The sequence below is a fragment of the Vanellus vanellus genome (genome assembly GCF_965231255.1).
Source record: "Vanellus vanellus genome assembly, chromosome: 1".
NCBI classification, from domain to species: domain Eukaryota; kingdom Metazoa; phylum Chordata; class Aves; order Charadriiformes; family Charadriidae; genus Vanellus; species Vanellus vanellus.
The window spans coordinates 83,088,021-83,113,296 of record NC_138905.1 but is presented as its reverse complement, the minus strand read 5'-3'; the positions used below and the strand labels follow the sequence as shown (position 1 = coordinate 83,113,296).

The 25,276-nt window shown below is 41.8% G+C and overlaps 1 protein-coding gene across 1 annotated transcript in view; it reads right to left on the bottom strand.

Moving 5' to 3' along the window:
- The window catches only part of FAR2 (fatty acyl-CoA reductase 2), a gene marked incomplete at its 5' end in the record, with an annotated part of 81,739 nt that overhangs the window by 33,680 nt on the left and 22,783 nt on the right, over positions 1-25,276 (bottom strand). The window contains one exon of the mRNA XM_082493499.1: positions 58-233. Coding sequence (XP_082349625.1) covers positions 58-233 — 176 coding nt within the window. The remainder of the gene's footprint in view (positions 1-57; positions 234-25,276) is intronic.

Sequence of the window (25,276 nt, the reverse complement as noted above, 5' to 3'; positions counted from 1 at the left end):
TTATGGGCTATTGTGCATTCTGAATCATGCTTAGCAAATACAGAAAGCAGGACATACTTCAGGGGTTCATCAAAACGAACTGTTGCTGCACAGTGGAAGACAATATTGACTCGTGTCAGAAGCTCCTCCTCATCTTCAGCACTGATGGCCAGCTTAGGTTGAGTGAGTTCAGCATTAATAGGCTTAATCTTCTCGTGGAAATTAGGGCAATCTTCTCGGACCCTGTCAAAGACCTTGAAGCACAAACAGAGAGAGATCAGAAACAGAATTAGGCTACTGAGATCACTTTGATTAGTAGCCAGTCTGATTACATCAATCAATGAAACTGGCACAAAAGAGAATGCCTAGTTCTTTCAGAGGGAGGACACAGGTGAGATGATAAAATAGTTAATTCACTTGTTCCCTCCCATGGGAAAACCTCACAGGGGAAATAGAACAATCTGGGAGGTAATGCATTGTCCTGAAGAGTTGAATGAATCTTCTCTGCACCACTCTTTTCCTGGGACAGCCACTGAAATTCTTGTATCTCCACATCTCCTGCAACCACTTGTTATTTGACCTCAAAGGCTGCCTGTAGGGCCATAACAGGAACTAAAGAGGAGGAGGGCAGAGTATGGAGTGGGAAAGCCTGTGAAGCATTAGACTCAAACAATTTTCTTGATGGTTCTACAAAGGACTTGAGGAAAGGAGGGAAGCAGGGCACATTCTGGCTCTTCCTCTTCCTCTGATGCTCTTTGCTGACTGTCATTCTTTGTTCATGTCATGAGTCCTGTGGGGAACTGCCTTCAGGATGGAAAGATGGGGAACCTCAATAACCCATACTGCCAAGGTTGCTGACTGCTTCCAGCAATTTTGCATGATTGGACACATGTGCAGTCAGCTGGCCTCTCAAGCTGCCTTCCAGCCTTTTTTTTTCTATGACTATGATCCATAGCTCCTTCCAATACAAGTTTTCTGCCCAGTCTTCTGCAGAATGACAAGACTGTGCATCCGTCCACTAAAAAGATCCCTACATTTCCATACACATTCTAGCTGATGACCTGTCCAAAACCAGTATTTGGCTCCCTGCTTTGCCTAAGATCCAAGATAGCAGCTACTCTGAGCAGCAAGACAACTGTGCACAACCCTTCAGAAAAGAAAAGGAAATCAATACTGTCACCACCTGAAAAGTGCCTACGTAAAATCAACAGTTTCCTCAGTTCCCATTTTCACTCTGTGAGTAGCTCAGAGTCCCTGGTAACAGTATAGCAGGTCTGGGTGAAGTGCTGCTTGCTCCATGAAATCAGACAGCTACTGTAGGTTCCACCTGGAGACCTTTCACTTGGTAAATCTCACAGGCAAAGAGGATGAAGCATGAATTTCAAAACACTACTTGAGTTTGCTGGAGTAAGATTTAAAAAAATCATCTTGAGTTTTAGAAGTGTCTGTTCTAAGGGGTTTGTATTGCTGACCAGCATTACTATATTCGAGAAACTTCAACTGAAGTAAGAGTAACAGTAGAGTCCTTTTGAGGGCAGAGTGACAACAAGAAGGGTAGAAAGAATAAATAGAACAGAGAAGCTGTGGGATCTGAAGAGGTGTAATCTGGATTTCACACTTCAAAGGTAACTGACAGTCCCAGTAATGGGACAGATTGCTGGTGGAAGCTGTGTGCCACCACCTTTGGACGCATTTGAGAACCGTCCAGACAAGCATTGCCAGGAGAGGCAGGGAATAGGTGAACCTGCCTTGGGGCAGGAGGATGGGTCAACTGGCTTCTCAGTAGCTTTGTGGTTTTTAGTTGTTTCCTCTACTCTGTAGCTTACTCACCAGTAACATGGTGTTTGAAAATCTCCTTACTATCACGGTCTCTTGTTTTCCTAGCAGTTGTTTTGTCTTTGACTTGCACAGTGCTTATGTAAGAGCAGGAATTGTGTGACAAAAATTAAACATACTAAAAAAAAGACACATGAAAGATTAAATTTTTACTAATAGCAATAGTTTCTTGTTTGACTAAGGGACTACCATCTTTCTGCTTATCTGACAACCAAATCTAGATAAACCTCAGTGTTCCTAGGGATAAAGAAGTGGTAAGAAAATCATCCGCCTTCCCCACTATGCAGCACATTGTGTACTTGACTTCATGTATTTTTCTTTAACACACAGCTGCATATCCTTCATAAATCTGAAACTCGAGCAAGTTAATAAGAGTTATGACATGAAAATGTCATTTAATTTCTCTCAGTTGCACCCAACTACATGCATATTTCAGCAATATAGTCTAGGTTACAGAATACATCTCTAGAGTGAGAAAGCTAATCATGGACAAAGATGTAGGTGAGAGCCAGCTGGACTGTAGGAACTCAATTCCCAACGACATGTTCAGAACCAGGTAGTAGCAGCATTAATGTCTGTAAAAACCTTGTCTTCTAACAAGAGGATGCTATAGTGGCTGCCCAAATATGCATCATCTCATGGCAGATCACACATGAGCAAACCCTGATGAGACACAAAATGGAAAGATTTCTTAGAGAACACATGTGAGGCCAAAGCTATCTTTTTAAGAGTTTTAGGAAGAATTCTGCATTACTTTGTTCTATTGCAAAGGTGGTGCAAAACTCAACCCAATGAGAGTTATTTTATACTTATTTTACTTAGGCATAAATAATGCAACGGCAGAGAAAGAATTAATCAGCCCTTTCTCCATTTCAGTCATAAAAAGAAAAGTACTACTTCTGCAGTGCCAGCCTTGCTCAAACTTGGACAGTTATATTCTGCCTACATGCCATCTCCTCCTGATGTTCCCACTGCAGATAATAATTCAATATTTCTATGCCTACTGCTAGTATTGCCTACTACCACATGACACTCAACAGCTGTAGTTTTCACCCCCTCCAATGATTCACTGCCTTTCTCTGAAGGATTAAGGCAATTTCTAAATGCAAGCTCACAAATCAGCATACTGCTTTAGAAACCTTCTGGATTGCAAGAACATTCAGTTCATCGTCCCCATCAAACCAGGTAACAGGAGCAGCTGTTCATCAAAGTCTGCTGCCTCTTTTATGGCATCTGAAGACTTCAGACTTTACAGGAAAGTGCAAGGAGATTTAAAGACAAAACAAATGCAGCTTATTCTATACTGTTTCCTACAGCTCAAGAAGTGCTTAACATAAAGAAGATGCTTAGTGTGCAGGTAAACAATAATTGCGACTCTAAATTCTGACGAACTCCAGAACACATATAATAAATCCCCAAGAACTCTGTAAGGCCTAAGGATTGCTCTATCTTTTCTTTTTAGAAGATGTCGGCCAACAAAAAATATATTCAATGGATAGAAGTGGGCTGGCATGCTGTACTATTGGAACTGCATGAAAACACTGGCCAAGTCAACAATACTCCAGAAGTGATACATGAATTGCCACAGAACTGTAGTGAAGAGAAAGGAAAGGTGTTTGATTTCAAGTTGTCCAATATTAATTAAACTGAGGGAAATCAGTAGTAATGTATCCCGGTTTCAGTGTCTTTTTAAGCATGGTAATGCATTCCAGGGCCAACTCTGTTGCCTTGACCAAAATAGAATACATGAACCTAACAGCTGCTATTTTCATTTTCGTCCTCAAAATAGGATGCAAGTTCTGCATAGGCTGTGCTGTCCCTCAACAGAGGTGAGAATTTCACTCTGAAACTTGCTGAATTTTTCTTATGTTACACTCAGGCAATTCCATTTTATAATAATAGCCTAATCTCTGTGATTTCAATTTACATTGTCAAGCACTTATGAAAACAGGATGTCTAGAATTTTTCCCAACATTATATTTGAGTGTGTTTGATGGGCATCTCTTTCCCTATTCCTGCCCACTTATGCTTTGACCTGCCTTCCCAAAGGACATCTGTAACTCCCTGTGTTCTCTGCTCTTGCCTTAAAGCATGTAATAGTTCAGAGAGGTATCTGCCTATCAATCTTCCAATCAGAACTTTTTTCCATACCACAAAGACACCAAAAAACCTCAAAGAAAGGGCAAAGTGCACATCTATGGAACGGTGCAGCTGAAAAATAAAGGAACCACTGAACAATGTAAAATGCCAAGGGCTTTGCTTCTTTCTCAGGAGGCATTTTCAGTGAAGCAAATAAAAAATAATGAAAAGTAGAGGGCCTAAGCCATGGTCTACTTTAAAAAGGAACTTGCATGAGTTTGGTCTTATAACTGCCTTTCAAAGAAGCCTGGGTGGTCCTTCCATTTTCGGACCTATCAGTCCTCGCCCCTGAAAAACCAACTTACTGTAACAGGCAACATGCAGGACGGCACTTTACTGAGAAACACAAGTAGGAAAGAAAGCAGTTCTCCTGCTTGCTTGGTAACCTTATCTAACACTATTTCTTGTGCTCTCCCCTAATGTGAAGGATTCATCTTCCAAAGTGCAGAATGAACATCTCCCAGCAATGCAAGCCATGGTGAAGGTTGGGGTACTGCTCTTCATCACGATATCAGCGGAGTCTGTGACTCGCTGTGGCTCCTTTCTGCAACAGGCTGCCTCTTCAGTGATAGCACTCGCAGTTCTCCCTCTGCCAGATCAGGGCCAAACACTTTGTTGACTGACCCGGAAAGCATCAAGTTTTCAAGTGTGATCTAGAAAGGTAACCGGTTTTCCTCCTGTGGTACAAAACCAACGATCAGTTGAGGCATCCAAATTACACTATTTTAACCAGATGTTGCCAGCTTTTTTTTTCTTTTCTTTTTTTTTTCTGTAAGTTCAATAAATAATGGTCTTCTCTGGTGCACAGTGGGGCCAGGTGTGTTTAATAGGCACTGGGATATTAGGCTTCTCTAGGAGGATTAGCAAAAGATGGTAACTTACATTTCAGTATGCACATTTCAAGGCATTACTCTATGAGAACATTTAAAATGGAGAAAAATCAGAGAATTCCCACAAAAAGAATCACATATATGATGAACTACTGAGAAGATTAAGGTTAAGAGAGTTCAGTTAAAAAAGAAAAAAGGCAAAAAGCTTCCATCCTTTCAGATAAAGAAATGGAAGGGATTGTTTAGCATAATTCAGGAGAGTAGAAGCGTGAATTGCTTCTGTAAGGGAAATACAATTTATTCTAAGCAAGACCGGCCAAGGGGCAAAACATCATGGCAACAAGCTGTTTAAAGAGCAGTGTCCCACTGGGTGTGTTAAATAATTTTAAAGCATCCTTCTTCTGAACAGATTGTTGGTGTATAAATGCTAGGGAACAGCCTATATATAGATATACAGAGTAATACTCTGGTGCATATAACCCCCTGTGATTTCAATGGCAGTATCATAAATGGACATGAGTGACCTCCAAAAATCTAAACTACTGCAGGTACCAAATCCATGAAAATAACTCTTTAAAAAACACCCGATCTCTGCAGTTTATTCTGATGAAAGGGCTTATCCCGCTTGTCTTTGCCACTGGTAAAATCCTCCAATACAGTCTTGAAGGAAGGAAGGTACGTAACTACTTTTAGAATTGCCATTGTAGCAAATCTGAGAAATAACTGGGCAGCTCCTTGACATAAAGTAATCAACCTGCAATTAATTTTTAGCCTGGTACATTTCCAGCAGTAGAGCATCAGGAATTGCTTAATAAACAAATGTGTGAAAATGCAGCTCAGGAAGTATTAATCGGAATAGAGCCTTTTTTCCCCCTTGTGTGCTCTCTGCCTCATTTCCTCTTCAGAAAGTTGCTTTTAAGTATGGTTCTTCTCAAGGCAAATAAAGCATAATTCACCTAATCAGTTAGAAAGCATGCAGCAGAGTGTTCCTCATTACAGGAAAACAAACGGCTTATGCTTCAATCTACAGCTATTACTTTCCCCTGAGTAGAGCTAATGTAGTGGAAATACAGTACCCATGACCAACATCTAGTAAACAAAACAGCTGATTATTTAAAGATAAAGACTACAGAAACAAAGAGATGACAGACAGTAAATTTCAATATAGGTCAGCTAAGGCTAATATGTATAGCCAGCTACTTAGGATGTGGTTTTAAACGGCCAATTTTCTTCAAAATTGGCTGCTGACAAAGCCTGCTATTTTCTAGCAAGAATACTGGGGTTACGTATCAGTTAATCTGGAGCAGTAAAAGGAGCTCTTTCAGAGACGGGCGTTGTAGATAGGAGCATTAGGGACTCGACAGACATGGAAAAGCTTTCTGTGGTCTCTAGTACAACCCTATAGGTGGGTGGACAAGTCACAGACAGAATACAGAGCTTTCTTACATTCATCACAGATGTTTCTTGTGACCCCGTGTGGTACTTAGACAGCTATCACTATCAGCATGCTATGCTTGACATTTAAAGTGGGAAGAATTTAAGTGCAGGGAAGGAGGAGAGTAACACGTGGAGCTTTTCCTACAGGAACCATTTAACATCTTTCTTCCCATGCATTTTCAAGAACTTTTTTCCTTCTCATCCCTCCTCTGTAGCTATGCCCCAGTGTGGGCATAGCTGAAGTGGAGTCAGTTGCCGAAGGATGGCAGGAGCACTTGGCTATGACCAGAGTCCTGTCCATCTCCCCTTCCTCAATTCCTGCCATGCAGAATTCACTACTGATTACTTAGAGAATCACTGTATGTACTTGGAGATATTAACAAGTACAGAGTAACAGAACTCAGAGGGTTGTGATCAGCGGCAGAGTCTAGTTGGAGGCCTGTAACCAGTGGTGTCCCCCAGGTGTCAATACTCAGTCCAATCTTGCTTAATATATTAATCAATGACCTGGATGAGGGGACAGAGCGTATCCTCAACAAGTTTGCTGATGATACCAAACTGGGTGGGGTGGCTGACACCCCAGAGGGCCGTGCTGCCATCCAGTGTGACCTGGACAGGCTGGAGAGCTGGGCAGAGAAGAACCTAATGAGGTTCAACCAAAGCAAGTGCAAGGTCCTGCACCTGGGGAGGAAGAATACAAAGCACCAGTAGAGGTTAGGGGTGGACCTGCTGGGAAGTAGTTCTGAGGAGAAGGATCTGGGGGTCCTAGTAGACAGTAAACTATCCATGAGCCAGCAATGTGCCCTTGTCGCCAAAAAGGCCAATGGAATCCTGGGCTGCATAGGGAAGAGTGTGGCCAGTAGGTCGAAGGAGGTCATTCTCCCCCTCTACTCTGCACTGGTGAGGCCACAACTGGAATAGTGTGTCCAGTTTTGGGCTCCCCAGTTCAAGAGGGACAGGGAACTGCTGGAGCGAGTCCAGCGAAGAGCAACTAAGATGATTAAGGGATTGGAGCATCTCCCTTATGAGGAAAGGCTGAGAGCTGGGACTCTTTAGCCTGGAGAAGAGAAGGCTGAGGGGAGACTTTATTAATGCTTAGAAGTATCTAAAGGATGGGTTGAAGGAGGATGGAGCCAGGCTCTTTTCAATGGTTCCAAGTGACAGGACGAGGGGCAATGGGCACAAGTTAGAACACAGGAAGTTGCATTCAAATACACGGAAACACTACTTTACGGTGAGGGTGACAGAGCACTGGCACAGGCTGCCCAGGGAGGTTGTGGAGTCCCCTTCCCTGGAGATTTTCAAGACCCGCCTGGATGCAGTCCTGAGTAATGTGCTCTGGGCAATCCTGCTTTAGCAGGGGAGTTGGACTAGATGATCTCTAGAGGTCCCTTCCAACTCTGAAACTCCGTGATTCCATGATTCCGTTATCCAGACATAGGATCTGAATCTGTGTGTGTTTTGGGGAAGTGAGGGGACGGGAAGTGAGGCGGTAGCTGCAAAGAGTGCTTTCAGATATGACTCCCTTTCACATGGATCCTTAGTAGGGAGAGACAGGCCAGACAGAGCTAACCACAACTGCACATCTGGATGACCAGGTGTGCCTGGCTCATTAGATCACACAGAAGGAAGGAAGCCACAGTGCAGCCCTGCAAATGAGTGAGATGCAGTCCTGAGTGCAAAAGAGTCACTCTCAGTTGTGAAGCTTCACAGGATGGAATGATGTGAAAAAGAGGTGGCCATCACAGATGAAATACAGCATGATTGCATCCTCAGCCAGTTTCAAAACAGCTGACCCAGCACAACTCAATCAGCATCAGCTCTGCATAGCAGTCCTTGTTTATGCAAACGATCATATCTTCTGATGGCTGGAACTGCTTGAGCCCCACAGAAGTCTTGGAATCTGCCTGGCAGTGTCTCTGTATGTTAGACCACATAGTAACTCACAATGTCACTTTTTTTCACTAATGAAAAAAAGGCCTCTGCCAAGAAGTCACTGAGAGATCCCCACAACTAGAGGCATTCAAGCAAGCTTATCTCAGCCAGACCCTGAGGGTACTTCTTCTGCTACAATGCTGCTTCCAAAGAAGATAACCAGGCACACTGGCTGTCACACAGTTACAGCTGAGGCAACCAGCCCGTAGCCTGTATAATACACAGTGCTGGTATGCAATTCAAAATTTGTTTCAAGGACAACTCCATGGATCCATCTGGGCTCTACAACTCCTTTAAGTACATCTGGAAAAGTCTTGAGATACTGTGCTCTGAACTTGTATCCCTCCAAAGAGCTCTTCCAAAGGAATGACTGCAGCACTTGTGGCAACATAGAATGGATATCCTGCACTTCTATACTCACTTATTTAAGATCTCTGACCTCTTCCTGAGGCATAAAGGAGAAAATGCCATAATGAAGAGGACCATAGGTAATGTGGACACCAAAGATCACTCTGATTAAAAGTGTAAGGGAGGTAAAAATCCTTTGATGTCACACACAACAGAAGTAGAGCAAATCAAGACAAATGCATCAAATATTTAAAGCTACTTGAATTAAAAAAAAAGATTTTTTTTAAACATTGTAGTGAGATGGCACTCAAGCATAGAGAGCTGAACATCTGGGAAATGAGTACAGTGTACAGTAGAAGAGTAAGTCACTCTTCTAGCATGAATCACAGTAGAAGATTCTGGGATGTGAGGAGCAGGCAATCAGCAAATGGTAAGAGCCTTGTGCTGAATCTCCACCACCCAAGACAGCCAATGAATTCTGTGCAAATATCTATACCTGGAAGTTAAACTGTGCTAGGTTATGCCCTGGGCACCGGAACTCAATCATTTGTACTGTTCCACTCTTAGAAGAGTGTTAGTACAATTTTGGCCTGAACCAACTACCAGAAAGATGAACAAGTCCCTGATCACAAGTGAGGAGTTAGCCTGTGACAGGGGCTTTTGTCAACAGATATCCCACATGTGGCCATGATGTTTTGGAAGGTAAGAAAGTTTAATGGTATCAGTGCAAGCCATTTCATGCCAGCTGGTCTCAGTGCCTGAAATTCATCCCATGAACATTCAATTTATGGATGTTGTCAAACAGTACAATCATTTAAACACAGAAGTTTTGCATTTACCTAGAACAATTTCTCATTTCATAATTTTTCTTTTGTGTTCACATCCAATATAAATATTTCAGCCTTCTTATGCCTTTCCACATACATTTTTGTTATGTTGACCATAACAATGTAATTTTTTGATTTGTGCTTAAAAGAAAAGCGCTAAGCCCAGGTACCTCAGCCTGTCAAATATCTGTTTCCTTTCCTTGCCATCCCTTAACTATAATAATATTCTCATAGTAAGGCCACATGCAGCCCACACAGTAAGTAAATAAACTAGAAAATTACTGGGAGATGATCAGAACATAATGTAATTTATGAGACTAATGGGAAGATCAGGGACACTACAAGAAGTGAAGGCACTTGTGAAAAAGAGACCAAGTCCAGTGAAGAAGAAAACAGTTGAGATTCTTAGAAAACATCTACGAAAGGATGACTTAACCATTATAAACCGATTTTCTGTAGTGTCACTATTCCAAGCAAACAAGGAAGTAGAGAGTTATAAGTAATCCTTGATTTCCATCCAAGCAGGCTTCAGCTTAGGGAATGTAAAACTTCTTTAAGAAGATAGAACCATCTGCCCAAATAGTCTCCAGCTACTTACAACGTAGTGTGGCTCTGCAAGTACTGCTCTTACTGGTGACCAGCGGTAATTAATGCCTCTGATTACAGCCAGTTCTCAGAAGAATCCATGGAAATCCTTCAGAAATGGTTGCAGAAGACCACATGTAAGCCTGACAGCTGAATTCACAGCTCAGACCTTCTCTCTGAATCCAACCTTTTTGTACATTATATAAAATATGGACCACTTTTGTATTTGAGTCCTCTTTTGATAGTGCTTGGATCGATTGGTTCTGCCCATAATAAACATTCTTAAAATTCACCTTTTCCTGTCATGGGTATAATAATAATAAAAAAAGCAGTCCCACTGAACTGTATAAAATTATTCTGACATAAGGAAAAGGCAAATTTGTCCCATGAAGTCCATGCCAGCCTCTTGGCATGTGTACTCCCTTTTCCACTAGCTTGGGTCTTATCAAGCAGGAGGTGTAGTCTTGTTTCAGAATAAAGATACCTGTTGTGAAGAGGGCCATTTAACGTCAGCTTGTGATAGTAACACTTCTACTAGGAGCAGATGTTGCTCTCTTCCCAGTACAAAGATCAGAGTGTTGCCGCAGATGGCTCAGTTATACCACGTGAAAATCTTCTCCCTACCCTGTCGTTGCAGTTGTACCTGACGAGAATGCTCCGACAGGGCTGATGGTAAGAGACAATCCAGATGATGTTTCACACATCCTGCAAGACTTTTCCTCTTTAAGGCAGTAAAAGATAAGAATGAGTTCTGTTTGCAGTCAGGTAGGAGTTTCTCTTTTTTTTTTTTTTTTTTTTAATAGTAGAGAAATCCAGGTATTTTAGTATGGAAGAAAACACACACGCTTTTTAAAGAAGATCAGGAAAGCCATATCAAGTGTCCTTAAGCCAGGCTCAGGTTTTAGCTCACTCTGACATCTTTCAGAGCCTGTTGAAGGGTAATCAACCATTACAAGCCTGACTTACCATCTCTGCACTCCTATTAATTGTTCCAGCTAAAGCCATAATGTTAAAACTTTCTGATCAGAGGATCTGTGACTCAAGACACCTTTCACACTGACACGCAGTCTTCATCTCACCCACAAAATACCATACATGTATTAACATAAAAGTCACTTTTCTCTGCAAGTATATTTTCAGCTCATACTCCTTCCAATGGAGACCAAAGAGGAGAATTCATGTAAGCTGAAATGGCATTCATGTTTTCTGCATGCCCTGCCCTTGGCAGGGCAGATCTAGATTTCACCAATTAGTTTTATGCTACTCAGTTCATGCAAGGCAGAAAAATGAGGACTTGGGCTAATTATGCTTCAGGTGTAACAAATCACTTGCCCCCGTGTCACCAGAATGAGCAACATTTTCAACTAGGTTGAACAACAAAAAGTTGTTTGTACACAAAAGTCTTCCCATCTGTCTGAATAGGGATTACCGCTAATGAGCCTGTGTCCTTGGCCCTAGTCCTCTGAGGTTATAAATTACTTTAATGCTTTAATCTACCAGTGAAAAACCCTGGCTGAGGCAGTGGAGAAGAAAGAAGCAGAACACACCACAATCAACTACGCATATTGAAATCCACCTCTCATCCCTCATAGCATTTTCACAAATAAGAAGTACACCATGTTATGAAAAGGACTACTTGCATGAGGCTATACAGCCTAACTATATATTTAACTGAGGGAAGCACAAACCACATTAAGTCTCCCCCTGTTCCGCCATATTCAATAAAGGCAGCCCACCAATTTTCCAGATTCCCTGGGGAAAAAAACCAACCTAATGCTTAAAGATCTGCCCCAAACTCCATGGCCCATGAAGTTAGCACCTAGGTCATACAGCTTTCTGTAGACACCACTACAAAGTGATAAAGTGTAAGCAGGAGCTCCTGATGGAGCACCAAGGCTCATAACTAAGTAAGGCCTCTACTGGGAATGAGGAAAGTGATTAAAACAGTTCAAGGTCAAGAAGACCGCATGGGCACAAAACCAGAGTGTGAAAAACATGTTACTCTGGTGCTGTGGTATGCACACTGTGAACAAGATAAGAAACTGCTTGTGCTTAACTGCAACTGGGTAGAAGAGTCAAGGCTAAAATAAAATGATCTGTCTTAGTGAGTGTATATGGTAAACAGTATGGTGCCAGTATGAACTGGATACTGGCAAGGGAACTCTGGGGTGCAAAGTCTTCCAAAGTCACCTGTACCCAGGCAATAATATAAGTAATACTATATAAAGTCAAGATTGCCTAAGTGACAGCACTGAAAAAAAAACACCAAACTTGGGTATGGGTGCAGCAGAAGTGGGACCAACTAGGAAAAAAGTAACTGGGGAGAGAGTCTATTTGAGAGGAGCTTGGACGAAGAAAGAGAGGTGCAAGGGTGGTGAAAAGTCGCATCCAGAAACAGAAAACTGGGAGATAAGATATAAAATCAGGTACAGAATAAAGTGGGACAGGATTTTTTGTCAGTAGGAGTTAGGAGACCTACAGACGGTGATGAAGCTGACCTTTGAATCCAAGTCCACAAAGATGACAGAGGGACCCCCACTGGACAACCTGCTGGAGCCTCCATCATGTCTTTGTCTGAAAGATTTGGTGTGTGAGAGGGAAAAAGGAGGAATAGACTTATAGTGGGAAAGCAGATAGAATTGTAATTCAATAGTAGTTGGGTGTGATTCATAAGACTTAAGAATGATAATTAGTAGCTTTATAGCTGTGTGTGCTTTTAGATTAAGTATCATTTAATTACTTTATTAGTCTCTTAGTAGTGTATTGCTTAATTTAAAAACATCACAGTCTCTTAATTCAGTTATACCTCAAGCCTACAACGTGAAAGGGAGATTCAGACTCATAAACCAACATACAGCTACCACCGTTGGCTCACCAGGCTGAAGGACCAGCTCTATCCATTAATCACCAGGGGCAGCCTTCACCCCATCTGATGGATGTTCAGACTCTCACCCAACCAGTCTCGGTCTCCATCCTCCCACCAAACGACACCTGTAATTCACAGGCTTCAAAGCATGTTTAACAGAATAAGAAAACATTGATCTTTGTTTTCTCTGACTTTCTGTGCTCAGCTCACAATGTGTCTCTTTCTCACATATGTATAAAAAAATGGCAAGCCTACTGGTTTATTACCATCATAAAGAGTTTCTGGAATGGCTTCACGGTGTCACACTTGTGAACCTGAGGGAACCATGGCAGCATGAACAGATCTTTCCCCCTGAACTTGTAACTGTCATGGAGGAAAGACAGTCTTACTCTCTTGGTCCTCTGCCATCCCCTGTGCTTTCCTTTTGCAGCACTTTTTTTCTGGTACAGCAATATCACTCACTCTCTACTTCTTGGGGACCCCAAGTAGAACCCCAAGTACCGCATGCAGCTGGCTGGCAGATTTGTGATCCCCTGAGCAGCTACCTGGGATGCCAAAGCAGGAAAGTGGAAGTACAGCTGTGCTACAGCTGCAGAAAACGGTCTCTGAGGCAGCACATGCCCTAACAGTAAATTTGTGTCTTGGATTCTCCAGTAGTATGTGGGCTAACGGCCAAGTATCTCATGTATGAAATCCTCTGACTTCAGACATATGCTGTTTTCAGATTCATTTCTCCAGCAAAAGTGTTTTTAACTCACCAGGTTAGTGGGGCTCTGAGGAAAGAAGTATTGGGAAGAAGGTCCTAACCCGTGCAATTTTCTTTACATTGAATGTTTTATGGCAGCTCATCCTTTTCAAATGAAAAGCATTCAGTTTTGGCGTTTTCTCTCCAGGCATAATAGCATAGCTATTATCTCCCTGTCATTTACTCAATTCATCACTCAGAGCGTTGCAATTTTACCTAATTCAGAGAGAGTAAAAGCGTACTAAACCAAGAATATCTTCCCTTTTACACTGGAAAAAATGACTCTCCAAAACACTGTGTTTCCTTCCCTCCCACATGCCTAAAAGCATCTCCTGAAGAGGCTCAAATTATATAATAGTATCTGATCATCAGTTTCTGAACCAAGAGAAATAACAACTAATGAACAATGACACTGACAATGCTGGCTACATCCGATGAGGTATGCACATCAGTGCTGTGCCATTATAGAGAAAGAAGCTCAGCAGATCATCTTCAATATTAAAGCCCACTTCCAAAGGGATGCTAATCCCCGTTTGGGGTTGCAGCCATGGAGATATGCATTTCTTTGCAAGTTGCTCAAAAGACCCTGCCAGTTTAGAATATGATTTCACAAGGCCAGATGCCAATTCTGAAACATTACTGCAGGTATGGGTAGCCTTTAGCTCTGCAGTTAAATACCAGTTATTGTAGCTAAGAATGGTTCAGAGCATATATAGTAATTTATTTTAAAAATGGACATTTTTACTGTAATGCCAAAGGGAAGCAGAATCATGTCTCAGACTGCTTAGTACTGCTTCTATTAAACCAAAGTAAACTCTGCCTTGTCTGCTTCGTATTTAGTAGCAGCAGAGTATCTTGGACAACTGGTTTATAGGTCTGGTTGACAATCTTCCACTACACTACGGCCAGCTCTAAATTAAAAAAGTTTGCTGTAGATACAGACTTTAAAATAATCTCCCCCTGAGCTGTGATGGGTCTGCAGAGCTAATAGACCTAAAATTGCATTTCAGTCAGTATAGTGATCAAATGAGTCCTGAAAAAATACTGCCAAGTAAGAAGGGGCCAGTTATTCAACCACTTTCACTTCTTGCACTGGTAAAACTGAGATGCTGTTTATCTAATTCCCAGCTGGCGGGATGGTTAAACACCCTTAAAATGAAACACCAATGTATCAAATGGCTGGCAAGGAGCTCTTAAGAGATTACTCATGACTGAGCAAATAGCCCACAGTACTGGATACTTCTTTTGTAAAGGAAAATCTCTTTAATGGGGAGAGACTTTAAATCCACCCACTCAGCAACCTGGTGTCAGAAATCATTCTGTATTGGTCATAAAAGTCATTATCAGTGTCAATAATTAAACCGTGATCTTTAAGGAATAAGTATGTTTTTATCATTACTAGTAGACTAAAATGAGCTTAACTGAAGAATTTGTCCATTTTAACTGTACGTATTGGTGGGTCTACAGGATGATGTTTTCTGAAATCTTTCTTTACGCAAACTACCACCTCCCCGGGGGCAGCTGCAGAGAGGGAGACTTCCAGCCTCACAGGCAGGCAATTACTATCATACCTTGGCAGTTCCCACCACTCTGCAGCAGGACACACCTGGGACAGACAGGCAGCACAGTCTTTTAATTCCTCCCACATTTGAGCATCCACATAACAGGGCAGTTGCCTAGTGAATAGACCTGTGCTGCTGGTTGTAGTAGGCAGCCCAGGCAAGGCAACCACATCTGAATCGCTACCAATGGCTCAAAGGTACCTATTGGTCATCCCAGGTATGGTTTATCACTCTGCTTTTTCTCTCAAGACCTTTGGAGATACCGTGTTAAAAATAGACTTATGTTGACCTCCCTCAGAAATTCTTAATGGTTTCCTCCACCACCTTCAAGCAGATAGATGCAAATCTGCAGAGGCAACATTTCTGCTAGCACAGAATTCTTTATTTTCATTCTAAGTTTCAAGTGCCTCGCTTTCTGCCCTCTTCTGCTCAATGATAAATACATCAGCATTTTAAAAAGAAACAGCTCAGAGAATCCTTTTCATAGGAGAGCTATTAAGAAGCAATTTTTTTACCAGGGAGAAATACCACTGTCGAGTATACAACAGGCAGCCTTGCTTCATAGTTCATTTTTGTGTTTATATTATGGTTATCCTTCATATTTCTATTCTTCAGCAAATCAGCTTGATAGAGTCATTCTTTTTTGAGAGTTGGTCTTAGTCACTAGAGTCTGTTCACCAAGAACCATCTGTTCCCCAAGATTTCCCTCCCACACACCATGGTAGAATTACGCCTACAATGAGTTTCTTCTATTAGGAAAGAAACGACTATAACAAGCTAGGTGACATGAATCCCTAGGGAGTCAACACAAGTACTGATGTCTTTGTTCATCAGTATTATAAAGCGTTTATGTGCAATACCCATTACTCACGGATTGACTGTGGAGGGTAAGTGAACCTGTGTACTCTTCCCTCCCAGAGTCAGAATTTAATCCTAGAAATGACGCTCTAAGCCATGGTGGTATCATTACAACCAACAAATGAGGAAATCTGTCCAACTACTGTTTATCAGTCACCGGAGAAACATTTAGGAAAGGAAACTGCTTTTTTTATTGTCTTCCCCTTCATGCATAATGGAGACAGTCTGATCACACAGCCTGTGTCAATGTTTGGTCAGTGCAAATGGGAATAGCTTCACTGACACCACGTATTTCAGCTGAGGACATAGTTCTTTTTTTTTTTTTTTTTTTTTTTTATGTGAAAGTTCATATTGAAGGTTTCCCTGAGGTACAATATTGACACTTCAGTTAGAGTGGGCAGCTGGCCCAGAGGTTAACACACTGACCTGAGATTTAGATGTGGATTTACCAGCTTCAGATCCCTACTCCATACTGATTGCTGATTCCCCCTCTCTTGGTACAGCACTGAAAGCTCAAGACCTGTGCAAGAAGCGGGGACGCGGAAAGAGAGAATGAGGTTGTACCATCCCTCCTTCCCCTTCCACAGCCCTGGCCCTGATTTCATTAAGTGTGTTTATGTGCAGGGTGATGACCCTCAAAGTCCTTCTTCTGCCTCTGACCTTTTCGTGATCATGCAAGAGTCATCTATTCTTTCTGACTCAGACTCATCCCATTTACCTTACCTAAGTGTCTAGGAGAGTTTAATCAGATTAAACTAAAGGAGCTAATAGATCTATAATGAAGGTATCATTGTGCATCAAATCTGTCACATCTGCCAAATTATAACAATAGAGTGCGGGCCTTATCTTGGGGGCCTCATCCAAAGTGCAGGATGTAGACAGCAGCCGAGAAGCTAGACTGCAGCCTGCACTACGCGTCCATGCTTCACCAAATAACAGGCTCAAGTGCACCCTGTGTAGCTGTCACCTTCACTTACGTCACTCAAGCAAAAAGACAAATTGCAGTGGAGAAGTGAGTGAATAAATACATACCATGCCTTCAACAGAAAACAAATTAGGAAGGAGTGAGAAAACCAATTGCTGTATTCAGATTAAAGGGGATACTATCAAAGAAAGAGCATTGCTCTTGCACTTTATCTATACAGTATTTTCACCCAGTCCCTAAAATGACCTGCTGAACCACCCCCCTGAAGCCATTCTGCTGAGAAAATCTAATCTCTTTTTAAAAATTGCTAAAGTTTTCAGAATAGAAATGGCATTTCTTGGCTTTTCCTCTTTCCAGTGCTGCAGCTCAGGAGCCCTGGCATCTTACCAGTGCATGGGCTCAGCCATGCCTTTGGAGCTGAAATCGATCTAGCCTTGCTCTTAGAATGAAAACTAATGAAAAGAAGGGAAAGGAAGCTCTGAGTAAATTAAATGCAGCTCCTGCCAGATGACAGGAGCACAAAATAAGGTGTAGGCAGAGAATTTTTCCAGGGGCACAAGAACTATCATGCAGGAGCAGACCTAAGGTGTATTTTTCCTTAGCCCCCTTCTGACAACAGCTACAAGGGATGTTTCAAAGAAAAAGGTAAGTTGTCTGCATCAGGCAGCCATGAAATATATAACATCAATGTATATTACATCTTCCCAGTTAGGTCTCATCCTGGTGAACCAGGATGAAGGGACTCGTTTAAGTGTTTAAGTTACAACACTATCATTCTCTATATATTTTACTTTTAATATGTTTTTATCCATACAAATGTTTAGTACAGCTTGAAACCTCATTTCATTGTCTCAATAACAACATATACAATTAATTTCAGAATCCAATTATTCTTTAGTAACACAGTCTTTCCTTTCCAGTGCTGAACTTGCTTTTATTTTCACTGAATATCCCCTTTGCTAGGCACCAACTTTATCTTATTTTGGTTTTATTTATTTTTAGCGTAGATGTCTTTGGCCACTCTGGTTTCATGTTCTGCTGATTCTCCTGATGACAGGGATTTGAACATCTATTAGTGTACGAGCGATCTCTTGTCAAGCATACAAAGCTGATCGCTTTCCTGGAGAGCATCTGGGTTCCAAGGAACTCACTGTTTCCATGGGCACAAGGCCCATGGAAAGCAAAATTCAAGAGGCAGGTCTCAAAGTTATGTGAGTGGCCGAGGAATGACATTGATTAAATGTCCCTGAATCTTCCAGATTAGGTTTGGGGCAGGAGGGACAGAAGAATAACTAAAGGTCTCCAGACATACCTTTTGGATTGCAAATAGTTGTTTTTTTTTTTAATTAAATATTACATCAATACCTAACGGTTACATAGTCTTTTTCTTCAGTAAGTTCTTTATAAAAAAGAGCCATATAATTTTTCAGGGGAGAAAACAGACACCTGGATTTGAAGTGATTTACCCAAGGTCACATAACTAAGTAGTGGAAGAACTGGGAGGAGAACCTAGCTATTTTAAAGCCCTTTAAGAGGCAATACTCCTTCCTTAACTAAGTGCTTCTTTCCCGAGAGCTGCCATTTGAGTGCCAAATTAACATTAAAATTATGACACTGACTTAAAGTCAAGCTTATGTTTAAAAAAAATACAGCAGGCACATTGTAGGATTAGGAATATTATCTCTTTGTAACTGGAACATAAGCAATGGTGTTTAATAAAGGCAGGACACATTGGGGTGAATACTAACAACCCCCCTGCCTCAACTATTTTTGACCCATTCTAAGCAGGAGTTAGCATAGGAAATGTGGAAATTGCCACTTGGTGATCCAGAGGTTTCATCTAAACAAAAGGAAAGCAGCGAAAACTGTCCTCAAAGGACACATCTGAGGGGTACGGAGGAGTGACCGATGTGGGACTGAGGCAGACATTGGCAAACTAAATAAATAATTGTATAGCAACCTAGGTAGAAAATAAACATAACCTTCTCTGCAATTCACCAATCAACACAGAAGCAGGTGTGTCAACTCTCATTTGATACAGTACAGATCCCAAATCAGCGCTGAAGCAGGTGCGTAATGGTAGGCGAAAAGCATTTACAGAAATCATCTCAGTTCTCAAAAGCACCTCTTGAATAGCTTTTCATATTGCCCATTTTGTGTAAACGGATAGATATCATTCAATTGGATCAGGCTAAATGTATGTCATTGCTATAGACAGCAGCAGGGAACCAAGGCCTTAGGACGGCTAGAGCTTGTGGTTTCATGTCCTCTTCAGCAGGAGGTTAATCTTTGCACGTTATTACAGATATAAGCATGGCTTCAGTTTAGCCACACCTTTGGGCCTGTAGCATCAAAAATGTTTGCTTGCTTTTGCAATAGTTGCTCAGCCTCCCCACACTTACGCTAAGTAAAGAATCAAGCACATTCTCTAAACTATCTTTTTTGGAACCTCCCAAGGAAACTAACCATACATTTCATTTTGACAAATTACATACGAAAGCATTTCTTCTGCAACCGATTCTGTCTAGCACAGAGTAATTTAACAGCATGTGTTTCCGTGTAAAAGTTGTGACTTCTACTTAGATTATTTGCTTTCTCCTACTGTCACTGGGGAAATGTTCACCTTTGAATCAAAGACAATGTGTCGATTCACAGAAACATGGCCCCACTTAAGTGCACCTACTTCAAGTAATTCACTGCTGTTTAAAATACACAATGGCACACATGGAGAGTTAATACCATGTACAATTGGCTTTTCAGTTAAATTGAAAACGCAATATGACAGAATTTCGTTTTCAGCCTGGTTTCCAAGGAAACATTTCCAGCTACTATTGGTGGAGGTTACAAGTTGACTGTCAAACTCACAATTTCTTTTGTTGCTCGTCCATCAGTTTGATTTCTTTTATTATCCGGCCTTCCCTACTGAAATACACGCTAATATAGGGGGAAGGGTTTCGTAATGCGTGCAAAATAATCACTATTTCCCAAACAGCTTCCCCAAAAGAGAGACTCTTAAAAAGCAGTACCAATAATTAAAGGAGAATACATTAAATGAACGTATTCAAATTAATTTCAAATGTGATACCCAGATTTGTATATGTACAAGTCTGCGCAGTGTTGATAAATATCTACTGGAGATAATCTACAATTTTACTATTTATTCCTAACAAGCAGATGGGCTCCCACATTGCCATTTCCAGGAGTACAAACACATTCCGAAAACAAAAATGAAACAAGGCAGAGTTTAAGAATATGTGTGCAGGTTTTTAACCAAATGCACCAAAGGTGAGATTTTATAACAATAGGACACCTGCGTTTCCTACACTTACAGCATTAGGAGGTGACAAGGACCACAAAAGATCAATTATCAATGTCATTGCTTTTGAAGACAAGGGGCAACACATTCCCAAGAGCGTATATAGGACAGAAAAGAGGTCCCAGACTCCCAAAGGCACACTGCCTTGGCCTGGGCCCTTCCTGGCTTTGCTTCTTAACAAAAAAGTGGTTGGTACAGAGGAAGGGAGGGCAGCTGGATATTTTCATCCACACAGAAATGAAGCCTTGCTTGTAATGCTTAATGAAATTACACAGACTCACAGATATATCACTGCTGCTGTTTCTACTTTTGTCCTTACTTGCGTTTCTGTTTGCTCTTGTTCGTGCCTTGGCAAAGAAAAATATGGGGAATCGTGGTGGTTCCCTTCCTCTTCCCAGGGCATTCACATGAGCCCATAGTACAGTATTTTTTCTCCTCTTTTACCTTTTCCCAAACCTCTGTAGTGCCAGAAGGCTGTGCGTGGCTCTTTTTAAGGACACTATTAATAATATACTTCAGACACTAGAGAAGATTTCTAAGAGCTATTCCCTCTCTGTAATACTCAGTTTCCCTCCTAAGCCATGTCAGTCATAAATTCAGGACATACAGGTGTGTGTTGGTTTTTTTTTTAACAGCTATAGCTCCTCTTTATCTGACTGCAATATGTTCTTCTCTGTAAGTGTCTTGCACTGCAATTGCCCCAGCTCAGGCTTTCTCTACTCCTTTCCTCCTATCTAAATTTCATACTACTAAACATCTTCCTCTGTACATTTGATTAAAAAGCTCAAAAATTCTAAATTTCTCTTCTAGGGCCATGCACAATGACCCCAGTGTCCTTCCATCCTACTTGCCAGGATACCTTCAGTTCACACACCCTGGAATGATCATGGCAACCAGGAGCAGAGATTAAGGACTATGGTTTATGTTAACAATTGGGTGACGAACCAGGGCTAACAGCCTCAAAACTGAAGTGCGACATGCCCTGCTTGTGTAAAAGCACAACCACCGACGCTGCTATGAGCTGAACCTGACCTTGTGAAATGTCCGCCTTGATTCCTACAGCAACACATATTCTGTGACTTTTCCCTTTAGACATTCATAATTTAAAAAAAAGAAAGTCTGCTATGACAGTTTCTCTCCAACTTGTGATCTAATTTTCCATCCTTTCCCTCCTATTATATATAAAGAGATTTAATTCCTTCCTTTGCAGTCTACACTTAAATTAGGAAAAGAATGGAAGGGGAGAAAGAATAATATTTATTTAATTTCTGCAAAAAGCTGATAAAGAAGTCTTCCTCTGAAGATGTGGTGCTAGACACTGAAGGAAATGCAAACAGAAATGATGGGTGCTCTCAGGAGGATGGCTGATAATGCGTGCAGGCTGGAGGTGACAAGGGGGGTACCCGATGTCGGCACTTTGTTTCACAGGATGATGACAGAATTAGCACATTTCTGTAACTTAGACAGCAGACAGCCTGCATCCGGAGGCAGCGCTGAAGGAAGGCTGCTTGTGACCTAGATGGGGACCGCTCCACGGCACCACTGTTCCCACCTTTTACCCTCCTGACCTGCCTGGGCCCAAGAGACTGGGAGTTGACCAGTCCCACCCCTGGCACTTCCCCAATGCCACCCAGCCAGGTCCCTGCCAGCAGCAGCTCCTGCAGCACAGCGTGCTGAGGCTCCCAGCGCCCTCATTTGCAGGTGGTTATTGCTTTTTTTTTTTTTTTTGTCCTTGTTCTAGGATACTCCTCCCTTACTGTCCTTGTTACTGCTTTGTTTCAGTGGTAATAAACACTATTTTATTACCCATTTCCTTTGCAGCAGGTGTTGCGATAGTGCTGGGAAGGCACAAGAGACACAGATGCAGGAGGGCTGGATCACAGCAATGGTGTGGGGTTAGACACTGCTCCCAGGACTTAAAAGCACATGGACATGAGGGAGACAAAAACAAGGGGAAATGTCCGATGGGCAGGATGCTCTACAGTTTGCTGAGATGTTGCTTAGAAACCTTTTCTCTTTTAACTGAAGTCCTAATGTTAACACTGGCAGCGCTTAAAGCTTGATCTACCCCTCTTCACACAATGAGTTTTAAGTAATCTATGTGGGTCTGGGGGCTGATCTATCGAATTTTGACACATCATGGCCACATAATGAAAAATTGAGGTCCTGATAAATTCTAACATTGCTCTAATTTCATTCTAGTGTGAATCCACTTAGATTGATCCAATTTAGATCACCTGGGATAAAGGTGAAACTTTTCCAATCATGTAACCCAAACAGTAATGTCAGAACATCACAAGGGTTCACCTTCCTCTCCTGAAGTTAACTAGGTGGAGATCACAGAATCACAGAATCACAGAGTTTTCAGAGTTGGAAGGGACCTCTAGAGATCATCTAGCCCAACTCCCCTGCCAAAGCAGGATTGCCTAGAGCACATTACTCAGGACTGCATCCAGGCGGGTCTTGAAAATCTCCAGATATTACAATATTATGAAAAAATGTGAATAGGATAAGAGCAGTATAATCATTTGATACTAATCAACACTGAAATTGCTAGAAAAATAAGAAGCTGTCATTTTCCTTAAAGCCTGCAACAAAATTTGCTCTGTTGATAGCAAAGTGAACGTTACACAGGTTAGTTTATTTCATGCATTTCAGTTCTCAGCATGACGTGCTTGCTATCCAGAGATGTGAGTGTATTTGCAGTGTTTCTCAGGAGACGGGAACGTGTCCATCAACAAATTCCACTGTAGTTTATTTAAGGTTAATATTTTACAGCAAATTAACATTAAATACACTCCCCTTTGATAAGATAACAATCTGAGGGCAACACCTTCTCTTTCAAGGCTCCCAGTAAAATGATAACCTTTGAAACATGTCAGCTGCCTGATGTAAAAACTGAGAACTGTCTCCATCAGGCAGTTTAACAACTGATCTATATCTTTATGACTAAAACTTCTCGTTATATATATACATAGACTAAACCATTTCTAGAAAGACACAAGCAAAAGTGAAAAAGTTGTTCTAGGCCCCCAGGTGGGGTTAGCTCTGCATATCAAGATACTGATGTAGTTCTGCTGGAAAGTCTTCCTGACCGAACAAAACCCAAAACACATAGCATTACTCTGTTTATTTCCCATGGGCTGCATGGGACTATACCTGCAGCCTGCAGTGCACTTCAGCTGCGTATTTGACTTGCTGTTTTGTTGCCTTCCTTTCTATACGGCAGTAAATTTTACAAGTTCTAGTTCCCCCCCCAACTTCTAAGGACTCTCAAATTACTATAATTACTATTATGGCATTCAGGTAAGTGACACAGCATCTTGCATGGGCAGACTGTGGCCTCAGTCTGCATGTGTTCTCCAATGAAAAAAAAAAAGCATTGTTTAACATTCATTGGTAGAAATGAAGAAAGCCAGGGTTGGAAGGGACCTCATAAGATCCTTTTCGATCCTAGTGAGATACCAGATTCTGACACTGTTGAATATGGGGTTCATGTTGCAGCTGCAGCTGGAAAATACAAATGCAGTTAAGCTGGTTGATTTGTTGAGTTCAAAACTTATTCTACTCTGAAACATCAATTTGGGTGCTTGTACTCTGTAGTGAAATACCTAAAACCAGGAAATAACCAGTTCACACAGATTAGGCAGCCCCAAACCAAAGTAATTAAAATAGGAACTAAAAGAGAAGGATAAAAAGGAAGGTGAGAAATAAGTTTCTCGCATCGTTGTCCAGATACCAGAAAGAGAGGCACACAGAAAACTCTTTACCTGAGGGAGGGAGAAAGGGAGAGCTAATAGTTAATACCATTTGGAAAAAGGCAGGCATTCAGGAGTAAGGGATGTGTATTATGCTGAGAGGGAGAAAAGACATACAAAGGGGTATGGACTTGCTTTAAGGTCGGCTGGCCAGATCCTCCTGGACAGGCTCTTACTGGGTACATATTTGACCAGTATCCACAAAAGTAAGCATGAGATGAGGTAGCACTGTCTTATAGAAGATGCCTGATATAGCTGTAAAAATACTATTTTAAGATTTTGTTTCTAACAAGAGACTGCTGTGGAACAATTGAGGCAACTCCCCTCCTCTACTAAATGTATTTTAATCAAACCTCAAAAGATACCAGTGAAGATAATGGCTGCCTCTTGCTTTGCAAGCTAGGCTATTAAAAACATTATTTAACGCTTGCCAGTGCATGAGCACCTAGCCAAAGGAAATGGTGTACAGTGGTCTCTTCAGGAAGGTGGATGGTGTAACGTGTATGGACCAGGGGACACCACACTGCCCGGCAGCACATTTAGTGCCATCACTCAGTGACCTCATTTCAAGCATGACATATGTCCAGCCATATGTGCAGAGCACACCAGTTGAGACAACTGCCAAGTTAAGATGTAACCAAACATTTTCCTTCTGAACATCCTTGGCCAGCAGCCATTCCAGCATATCAAAGACCCAGGAAAGCTCTTTGGGGAACCCTCTGGGGAAGGCACACTCAGACTGGCTATCCCTAAATTAATCAGCAGTAGCTGTGAAAGCTGTCTGGCCATAAGAGCTCCAGGCAAGCTGCTTTCTTTCAGTTCTCCACACTCTGCATGTGAGTGAACGAGCAGGTGCAAACCATCAGCTGTGTATGGTGAACAGCACTCTCCAGCACAAATCCAAGATACAAGATGTATGGGCAGGTTTAGATTAAACATTAGGAAGAAGTTTTTCACTCTGAGGGTGGTAAGGCACTGGAACAGGTTGCCCAGAGAGGTTGTGGAGGCCCCATCCCTGGAGGTGTTCAAGGCCGGGCTGGATGGGGCCTTGGGCAACCTGGTCTGGTGGGAGGTGTCCCTGCCTATGGCAGGGGGTTGGAACTCGATGATCTTCAAGGTGCCTTCCATCCTAAACCATTCTATAATTCTATGATTCTATGTACACCCATCTCTTGCAACTTTCACAAAGAGTGCCCTTAAAACCCCAGGTTACTGATAGGAAAGAACGCAGCTCTACCACCCTATTTAAAGGGTGACCCCTGAAAGCACCTGTGTTATTGCTAGTAAAAAGTGAGCTGTGCAAGTGTAGGTTAGTGATGACACCCAAATG